General features: G+C 46.3%; 1 protein-coding gene and 1 long non-coding RNA gene across 2 annotated transcripts; one reads left to right on the top strand and one right to left on the bottom strand.

Moving 5' to 3' along the window:
• Positions 1 to 5,496: 5,496 nt before the first annotated feature.
• On the top strand, positions 5,497 to 6,525 carry LOC143862833 (uncharacterized). The gene is made up of 2 exons (XR_013240544.1): positions 5,497 to 5,748; positions 5,827 to 6,525. It is a non-coding gene; the product is annotated as an uncharacterized LOC143862833 (long non-coding RNA).
• Positions 6,526 to 8,665: 2,140 nt separating this feature from the next.
• LOC143869870 (uncharacterized) lies at positions 8,666 to 9,487 on the bottom strand. Its single transcript, XM_077376429.1, has one exon. The coding sequence runs from the start codon at positions 9,485 to 9,487 to the stop codon at positions 8,666 to 8,668; it is 822 nt and encodes a 273-aa protein (XP_077232544.1).
• Positions 9,488 to 10,353: the final 866 nt, after the last annotated feature.

Here is a 10,353-nt window from a genome sequence, read left to right as displayed (position 1 = left end):
GTGTTGAATAACCAAAAGATTGAGATGATCAGGCATGATGATAGGCTTCAGCTCTTTTTTAAATGGATGTGATAGTGATTTACTAAGTAATTATTATGTGAATAATCACTATTATCACGCCTTGTCATGCAGATCAATTGTTATCTTATATGTATATTAAAAGCTGGAAAGTGACACCTCTGATATTAATTCGATGGTTTAGATTGGACTGTGGGTGAGCTTTGGGCTGGTCCACACAAGCAGGTCTATCAACAGTTCATGTTGCGGCCGACATCGCATATGGTGTACCTTGTTTCGATCAATAATAATTCAGATATGGTTAAGCCACGTGGCCTTCCTGAGATGGAAGTATTATCTATATATTGATATCACTAATTCACACTATTAATATTGATTAGAGGAAATGATATCTCTACCCTTGTTTTACAAAGGCATTGCTCTCTTCATTTTATGCTTATTAATAAACTGATATGTGCCTTTACCTAAACAAGGTAGTGTGGGTATCATTTCCCCATTAATATTAACAAAAGGCTATTGATATTAGAGATATCACGTTTTGATGATTCTGCTAACTCAAATTGTCTTTTACTATTTAAACTGCAGTAAAAAACAGCCTTTTTTTTTTGAATACTCATGTTGGATTGTGTTGGACATTTTCACAAACGTTGGATCTTTGATCGGAGGATTGTGAATTGTGGGATCCACTGGATTATTTACTACAAATTAAATCATAAAGGGGAATGATATCCACACTCCTTTTAAAAAAAAAATAATGACACCCCTATCTTTAGATGAGACTTTTCTAATTAGCTGTTAAAGGTTGTTTTCTAAAAAGCCATCAACAGCTAATAGAATGAAAACAAAATAATTTGAGTGCCATTATCAAACAAAGGAATGATGATATTATTTCTCTAAATTTAATTAACTAATTCTAAAGTGTGACAATGACACCGCATTATTTTATCTCAACTATGAATGTTGTGTGGACTTATTATGAAGAAGGACACGTGTAGTGGGTGAAGAGGGCCAACACATGCATCTTATTCCCGTGGGACCCCACTACTCCAATAATTTAATTCTTCTACAAGAAAAGAAGAGAGACTCTTTCCTAGACTTCTTTGAACCAAACTCTTAACTCAATAGCTGCCAAGAGCATTTGTTATTTGTATTTGCAAGGGACAAAATAACAACTACGAATGTTGTGTGGTCTTATCATGAAGAAGGACACGTGTAGTGGGTGAAGAGGGCCAACACATGCATCTTATTCCCGTGGGACCCCACTACTCCAATAATTTAATTCTTCTACAAGAAAAGAAAACGAAGAAGAGAGACTCTTTCCTAAACTTCTTTGAACCAAACTCTTAACTCAATAGCTGCCAAGAGCATTTGTTATTTGTATTTGCAAAGGACAAATTAACACGAGGCACATGAGACTGCACTGTTTGAGGCTGAAATTCTCTAGGATTGGGTTATCCTGATTTAGCGGTTTGGATCATCTTTCGAGGGGGCACTTGGATTGGTGGGTCCACATTTGTGGTAGTGTTACACATGATGTTCATTTGGATTGTACACTACAAGAAAAATTGGATTGTACCACAGTTAGAGTAAAAACAACATTATCGTCTTCCTCTTGTAAAGGCTGTACCAGTGGATGACCAGCAGTCAGCTTTCCCTTTGCAGCTAAAGTTCCGGTAAAGCCTTTACCGGCGGGTAATACTGTCCGGTGCTATAGGTTATTGTTTACCATGTACGCCGCCAAAGGTCTCATAGGAATCCTCATTATGACTCTTTTCCGGTGGTTATTACTGCCTCTAATTCATGGAGCGGTTTTAACTGCCGAGTAATGATTATTGTGATTGTTTCAATTTCTTTTAAAAGTATTTTAAGTTATGGTGATGTAGGTGCATCTCACCATGTCACGAAGATCAACGGTCAAGATCACCAGAAACTTAATCGGACTGTCCGAGACAATCAAATTGCCCAACCGACAATCTAGATCGTCAATCAAGCTCGAAGTAATGCCGGATCAGGTTAATCCTCAGATTGGAAGATATCAGACGACGTTAAAATCAACGGTCCACGTTGAGATTACTACGTTTCAAAAGTCCTAGTTTAGGTTGTTTTCATTATTTTTGGTTGGCAGTCCATGTCTAGAGTTATTTTAGGAATTTTAAGTTTGTTGAGGACTTTGAGAGATTTTAGGATTTAAAAAGATTGAGTTGGACGAATTTTGTGATCTGTTAGATTTTTGTTTTAGAGAATTTTTAGGAGTTTAATTTGAGTTTAGTAGGAGTGGACGGAATTCTCACTTTTTAGTTATTACTTTAGGATTTCTCAACAAAAGCTTATAAATAAAACAAGCCACCTGTTGTTGTCGCCTTCTACGCAAGCCACCTGCTGCTTCCCCCTCTCCGCCATGACCCTCAAGTTTGGAAATCAATACTAGGTACGTTCTAACAGTCCTAGAATCGATCCTCCATCAGCCCTTCCTCCCTTAAATTATAGCCCCATCTATGGCCTTATTTCCACCATCCTTTCTACTTCTTATAGCCCACATCTCCTTTAGTTAGTAGCCAATTCTAAACCTAGAAAACCATTAGCCTTGGCTGTTATTTTCAGCCATGTAACCCACCACAACAGTCACTTATCTTTCATTTGTTACATCCTATTAACCTCCAATCCTAAATCAATTTTGCTACCCATTAAAGCTTCCTCCACCGCTATCCACACCTGTGTAGATACATATTAGACGAATGGTATTGAAAACAACAAAAAATAAAAAATAAAATGATAATTTTTTTGTGAATTTAATGATAGATGATTTAAGCTTAAGAAAAAAATGAAAGAACTATAAACAAATAAATGACTATAATGTAGATAAATAAGTAAGTAAATAAAGGAGATGAATTTATGCTTCCCTGATCTCTGTGATTGACCGTTCTGATCGTTGTTGGTGGAGCTCTCACGCGTGGAGAGAGAAGTGTGGCGGGTCACGGACACCCTATGTAGAGATCGTGCTAATGGATGTTAGTGACGCGATGTTGTTGCCCCCGTGAAATTATTACCCCTTTCTTGGCATGAGTGAAGGCTATTTATAGTGAGAGCCCTGGGGTGGTTGAGTTACCTACCCTGGGATAGATGTCAGCCCATTTGTGGGTTTAGGTTTACCTGCTCTTGGCAGATTACCGAGCTACCCTTAGGTGGGTGCCAAATTCACGGTGGGCCCTTCGAGGGCCACGTGTCGGCAGCTAATTAGTTGCTGCTTTTTACACCCCATCAGTTGCCCCCCGGTTTTCCAAGTCACTACGGCGTGGGAGTTTATGTCCCTGAGCGGTTGAATGAGTCGGTGTTCGGGATGAAGCGCACCGGCCAACTTTCGATGTCTCGCCCAAGTCGGGATGGCCGGAAATATGAAGTGAAAAGATCTAGCCGGCTGGGCTTTCTACACTGCTCGGGACAACCATAAACATGGAGCGTAATATCTGTCAGGCCTAGGACGGCCAGAAACATGGAGTGTAATATCTGTCCGGCCTGGGTCGGGCAGATATTTGAGGGGCAATAATCTGTCCGGCCAGGCATTCTGCACAGCCTGGGATGGGCAGATCTTTGAGGCGCGATAATCTGTCCGGCCAAGCATTCTGCACGGCCTGGGATGGGCAGATCTTTGAGGCGATAATCTGTCCGGCCAAGCATTCTGCACGGCCTGGGACGGGCAGATCTTTGAGGGGCGATAATCTGTCCGGCCAGGCATTCTGCACGGCCTGGGACGAGCAGATCTTTGAGGCACGATAATCTGTCCGGACAGGCATTCTGCATGGCCTGGGACGGGCAGATCTTTGAGGCGTGATAATCTGTCCTGCCAGGCATTCTGCACGGCCTGGGATGGACAGATCTTTGAGGCACGATAATATGTCCGGCCAGGCATTCTGCACGGCCTGGGATGGGTAGATTTTTGTCATTTTAGGAAACGCGTCATATCCTGGCCGGCTTGAGACGGGCATATTTTTATCGTTTTATGAAACGTGTCATACCTGGCCGGGTTGAGACGGGCAGATTTTTGTCATTTTATGAAACACGTCATATCCTCGCAAGCTTGAGACGGGCAAATTTTTGTCGTTTTATGAAACGCGTCATATCCTGGCCGGCTTGAGACGGGCAGATTTTTGTCGTTTTATAACACGCGTCATATCCTGGCCGGCTTGAGACGAGCATATTTTTGTCGTTTTATGAAACGCGTCATATCCTGGCTGGCTTGAGACGGGCAGATTTTTGTCGTTTTATGAAACGCTTCATATCCTGGCCGGCTTGAGACGAGCAAATTTTTGTCGTTTTATGAAACGCATCATATCCTGGCCGGCTTGAAAAGGGCTCAAACACTTGGAAAATTTTCCAAATTCAACCTGTACGTATATTCACAGAAGGCACGTACATAGGCTATACACGTATAGGTACGCTCGCCTCGAAAGGTGTGCCCCGCTTCATTAATGAGGGACATGTGGCACCACCTGGTTCGCGAACCCAACCGCCTCAAGTCTCTAAGGCTATAAGAAGCGGTATTCACCCTTCATTTTTCACTTTTCACTTTTTACTCCTGCCCTTCTTTTGCTCTGCCTCTTCGGCTGTGGTAGCCTGTGGTCGTGGTCATCTGAGAATTATTAGCCTTCATCTTTGGACCGGCAATCTTCTTAGCGCGTCTTAATTTGATTCTCTTTTCTTTTGTGCTCTCGATGTTCAGTAGTACTTCTAGTTCTGAGTCCGGCTCTAGGTCATCCTCAGGCGAATCCTCCTCTTCTAGCAGTCCAGGGTCTAGTTCGTCGGAAAGGACCCAAACAAATCCGGCCTGGGTTCCTGGTCCGTACATGGCAGGTCCTAGGATTGATGTAGTAGATCTTGATGAGCCCGTAGGTAGCGGGGACGAGGTGATTTTAGACTTAAACAACACCCCAGTACGAACGGACAGGTTCTTCAGGGCATAGGAGAGTGGAGGTAGTGATGTAGCCGAGGCGTCCACCACATTCATTCCGGGCCGGGCTACAGAGGTCATAGCTGAGGCTCGGATAGACGCCAATCCCCAGTACAACGTTCAAGCTCTTTACGAGGAGAACTACCTCGAAGAGTCCAGATTAGGGAAAGTTCGGGACAGGTACTGCATTCCTGAGCGGTTCATTTTGAGGGCGGCAATAGAGGGAGATAGGGCTTGTAACAATAGCACCGATGTATGCATCTACGAGGAATCCTTAAGAGCCGGGCTTAGGTTTCCCCTGAACCCCTTCTTCGCGGAGGTTCTCCGGTATTACGGCTTGGCTCCGAGTTAGGTTGCTTCGAACTCATGGAGAATGCTGGTTGGAATTATGTACCTGGTCCGGGGCTAGCTCCAGAGAAACTTGTCCATTTCGTTGTTCCGTATGTGCGCGCATTTGAAGAAGCATAAGGACGGAGGTTGGATTTATATAAGCTAACGTCCTGAGGTGAAGATGATCACCGCCATCTCATCCTCCATCCATTTATGGAAGAACAGGTTCCTCTATGTCGAGGACAGCAGAGCTACTGAGCCTTGGCCGGTTCCTTTAAAATGGGACACCGCGGACACGCTGGCGCTAAGCCGCAAGCCGGTCCTTGATGGTGAGGATAAGCTTACGTTTGCTCAAGTCTGAGAGGAGCTGCAACGAGAGGGCCTGATTCACTGTGGGGAGTTCTCTAAGGAAGAGATTCTGGTCGGGCTTGGCATTAGTACTGCGACCTGGGCACGTATGTGGTTTTAGGCTAGTTTTGATCTTTAGTCTTCCCTTTTGCTATTACTGACCGGTTTGTCCTGTTGAATTTCAGAGATGCAGAAGCAGTCCGCACTGGAGAAGGTAAGGCAGACTGCCTTTGGGAGGGGCCAGGGCCAGAAAAGGAAGGCCCCCGAGACTTCTAGTCCTGCACCTTTCACTTAATCCGCAGATCGGATGCTACTATAGTGACCTCCGCGCAAAGAGCCGGGGCTTCTCCTCTGCAATTACCAAGTCGGAGGAAGAAAACGGCAAGTTGAAGAGCGATGCCCTCGAGCTCAATAGGTCCATTCAGAAGAGGGACCAGGAGATCACTGGGCTCAAGAATGAGATGGCCGCCCAGAAGGAGAAGGCCATTGACGCCCTCAATTAGCAGAGGGAGAGATCTCGGGAGAGGCAGAGAGAGACTGTGCAGAAGAAGGAGGATGAACTCGTCAGTTTGTCCACCGAGTCCTACAAGTTGGGATACATGGATTGCCTTGAGCAAGTCAAGAGGTCCAACCCAAACGTCTTTCTGCAAGGTCTTGTCTTGCCTGAGCCATCGGCCGGGGACGCGAACGAGCACAACGCCCTCCCAGCAGCTGATGCTCCTAAGGCGAATCCTCAGCGGGATGGTGGTCACGAGGAGTCTTGAACTCCTACCCTCTTCCTGTTTTCGTACTGAGATTCTTTTTGTAGTGGCCCCTAAAGGCCAAATTTTTGTACATCTGCCCGTACGGGTTTTTTATGAATAGAAGTCATATTTTGTCCTCTATTGCTTTTGCTTGTTTGTCTTACTCTTATCTAAAAATGGTTGACTTAGCACTTTGGGCCGCCGAAATAGAAAAGATCCGCTTAAGGTCGGACTTTAGAGCAAGGGCCTACTACCCCGTTTTGTTCCTGACCGGCAGTCCCCTTCCGATCTTATGAGGGACGGACCGGGGTGATCCAAGCAGCATATACCCAAGTTATATGGATCTTAAATTTTTTGCAAAGTTCGGTTTTCCGCCCAGGTTTGTTCCCGACCAGGACTGAACTCCCGGCCTCATTGGGATGAACCGGAGTGAACCAAGCGGTTGATTCAGGCTTAAGAGCTTGGATTTTTTTATTCAAAATGTTGGTTTCCGCCTCGGTTTGTTCCCGACCATGAGTGGACTCCCGGCCTCATTAGGATGAACTGGGGTGGACCAAGCAGTTGATCCAAGCTTAAGGGCTTGGATTTTTATTTGAAGTGTTGGTTTTCTGTCTTGGTTTGTTCCTAACCAGGAGTGGACTCCCGGCCTTATCGGGATGAACCGGGGTGGACCAAGCAGTTGATCCAAGCTTGAGGGCTTGGATATTTATTTGAAGTGTTGGTTTCTGCCTCGGTTTGTTCCCAACCAGGAGTGGACTCCCGGCCTCATTGGGATGAACCGGAGTGGACCAAGCAGTTGATCCAAGCTTAAGAGCTTGGATTTTTATTTGAAGTGTTGGTTTTCTGCCCTGGTTTGTTCCGGACCAGGAGTGGACTCCCGGCCTCATTGGGATGAACCGGAGTGAACCAAGCAGTTGTCTAACCTGCACTGAAACAGAAGGAGTTTGTAAAAGATGTAGCCCTTTTCATTTACTAGTTTTTGGGGGAATTACAATGATGGAGTCCTCTCCTTGGGCCTTCGAAGGCGACGGGCTATTGATAATATCTCCTCAGGTTTTTTGATTTCCAGGCGTGGGCAGCAGGTGCTCGCCAAGTGTTTCCAGCTTGTAGCTTCCTCGGCGAATGATTTCTTTCACTCGGTATGGCCCCTCCCAGGTCGGGGAGAGTTTGCCTACCTTCTTCGGTTGAGAGATAGCAGCTTTCCTCAAGACTAAGTCGCCCGCTCAGAATTCTCTTGGGCTTATCTTCTCGTCGTGGTAGTTGGACACTTTCTTCTTGTAGGCCGCAACTCTGATTCAGGATTCTTCCCGGACTTCTTCCAGCAGGTCTAGGTTTGCACGGAGGCCGCTCCGTTGAGTTGCTCGTTGAAGTTGGCGACCCAGGAAGATGAGACGCCAACATCAACGGGTATTACTGCCTCAGTTCTGAAGGACAAGTTGAAGGGCGACTCCCCGGTCATGGTGCGCGGGGTGGTACGGTACGCCCAAAGGACGTGATAAAGTTCATCAGCCCACCGGCCTGCTTTCTCATCCAATCTCTTCTTGATCCTCTGGAGCAGGATTCTGTTCATAACTTCAGTCTGCCCGTTCGTCTGAGGGTGCGCCACAGAAGTGAATCTCTGTTCGATATGTAGATCTGAGCAAATTTTTTGAAAGTTTCAACAGTCGAACTGCCTACCGTTGTTTGTTATCAAAGCGAAGGGTATCCCGAATCTGCAAACAACGGACTTCCAAAGAAGGTTTCTACGTTTTGCTCTGTGATCTGGGTCAGAGGTTCAGCCTCCACCCATTTGGTGAAGTAGTCTATAGCAACTACGACGAATTCACGCCTTTCGGAGGCTGGTGGAAAAGGGCCCAAGATGTCCATCTCCCATACTGCGAAAGGGAGTGGGCTGATGATCGGGGCCATAGGTACTGCAGGTTGATGAATGATGGGAGAGAATTTCTGACATCTCTCGCACTTTTTAACCAGATCCAAACCGTCTCTCCTCAAAGTTGGCTAGTACAGGCCTCTTAAAAGCACTTTGATGGCCAGGGCCTTGCCCCCCCAAGTGCTCCCCGCAAATCCCTTCATGGTTCTCCTGCAGAGTGTACGCAGCGTCGCTTGGCCGGAGGCATTTCAAGTATGGAAGGGTGTAAGACCTTTTGTATAGGTTCTCACCATCTAGGGAGAACCTTGCTGCTCTTTGCATCACTTTGCGGGCCTCTTTCTTTCCTTTAGAAAGTTTCCCACTGCGCAGGTAATCAATGATTTCGTCTATCCAGCACGGCTCGTGGTCGACCTACATTATTTCTACGGCCTTGTTGTCGATACTGGACTTCTTCAGAAACTCCATGCATATACTCCCGAGAGCGGTGTAACCGGAAGGTGCTAGTTTGGATAGCACATCCGCTTTTGTATTTTCCGTTCTGGGGATTCTGATTACCTCGAAGCATTTGAATTTGCTGGCTAGAAGGCGGACCTTGGCAAGATACTTAATCATACGCTCGTCGCCGGCCTCGTAGAGTCCTTGAATTTGGTTTGCGACTAGTTGGGAGTCGCAATACGCCCTCAGCCTTTGGGTACGAGTCTGGACTGCCAGGTTCATTCCTGCGTTGAGAGCCTCATATTCTGCCTCGTTGTTGGACGCAAGGAATCCGAACCTTAGAGCGTAATCTAGGATGAAGTTTTCAGGCCCGGTGAGAATCAAGCCGTCTCCACAACTGCTTTTGCTTGAAGATCCGTCCACATATTCTTCCCAGAGCGCCTCGGACGACACATCCTGTTCTGCTGGCACAGTGGCACTTTCTGTTCTTACAGGGGTAGCCGCCTCAACTCCTACTAGCCCCCCAGGCGTAGTTATCTCCTCTACAACTGGAATTTCGACAGCTTCGGACGTGATGCTTTGCTGGGGGATGGTGCACTCGGCAATGAAATCTACCAACACTTGGGCTTTTATCGCCGGTCTGGGCAGGTATTGGATATCAAATTTGCTTAGTTCTACGGCCCACTTCACAAGACGCCCTGAGGTGTCCGATCTATGGAGAACCTGCCTGAGTGGTTGATCCGTCAAGACTTTTATTGTGTGGGCTTGAAAATACGGCCTCAGCTTTCTGGCCGCCATAACGAGAGCATATGCCAACTTTTCAACTCGATGGTATCTGGTCTCAGCATCATGTAGGACCTTGCTGACATAGTAGATTGGTTTCTACTGGTTGTGCTCCTCTCGAATCAGCATCGCCGCCATCGCCATGGGGCTTACGGATAGGTACATGAGTAGCTCTTCTCCCGGTTCCGGCCTTGTCAACAGCGGCAGGGAGGCTAAGTATTGCTTCAGCTCCTCAAACGCCACCTGACATTCCGGCATCCATGGGGCGGTTTTGATCCCTTTAACTGCATTGAAGAAAGGCATGCATCTTTCTGCTGATTTCAAGACAAAGCACCCCAATGCGGCAATCATTCCGGTCAGCCGCTGCACTTCCCTAATGGTCTTTGGTGGAATGAGCTCCACTACCGCCTTGATCTTCTTCGGGTTTGCTTCTATTCCTCTTTGGCTCACCATGAACCCCAGGAATTTTCCAGCGCCAACACCGAAAGTACATTTTGTTGGGTTGAGTTTCATATTATGTTCTCTTAAGACTTGGAACATCTCTTTCAGGTCGGAAACATGGTCTTTCACGCTCTGGCTCTTAACCAGCATATCATCTACATATACTTCCATGTTACGCTCGATCTGTTCTTTGAAGAGCTTGTTTACAAGCCTCTGATATGTTGCTCCGACATTTTTCAGACCGAAGGGCATGACACGGTAACAGTAGGTTCCCTGATCCGTTACAAAGGATGTTCTTGGGATATCTGATTCATACATTCTGATCTGATTGTATCCGGAAAAGGCGTCCATGAAGGTCAATAGTTCGTGGCCAGCGATGACATCTATCAACTGGTCGATCTTTGGGAGAGGATAGCTGTCCTTGAGACATGCTTTGTTCA

This window comes from Tasmannia lanceolata, unplaced genomic scaffold (assembly GCF_043159265.1).
Source record: "Tasmannia lanceolata isolate RefF3 unplaced genomic scaffold, GAP_Taslan_0.1 ptg000003l, whole genome shotgun sequence".
NCBI lineage: Eukaryota > Viridiplantae > Streptophyta > Magnoliopsida > Canellales > Winteraceae > Tasmannia > Tasmannia lanceolata.
This window is presented reverse-complemented; position numbering and strand designations above follow the sequence as displayed.

Coding starts and splice junctions, on each gene's coding strand:
- LOC143869870 (XM_077376429.1), bottom strand. CDS start 9,487: ATGGCGGCCAGAAAGCTGAGGCCGTATTTTCAAGCCCACACAATAAAA.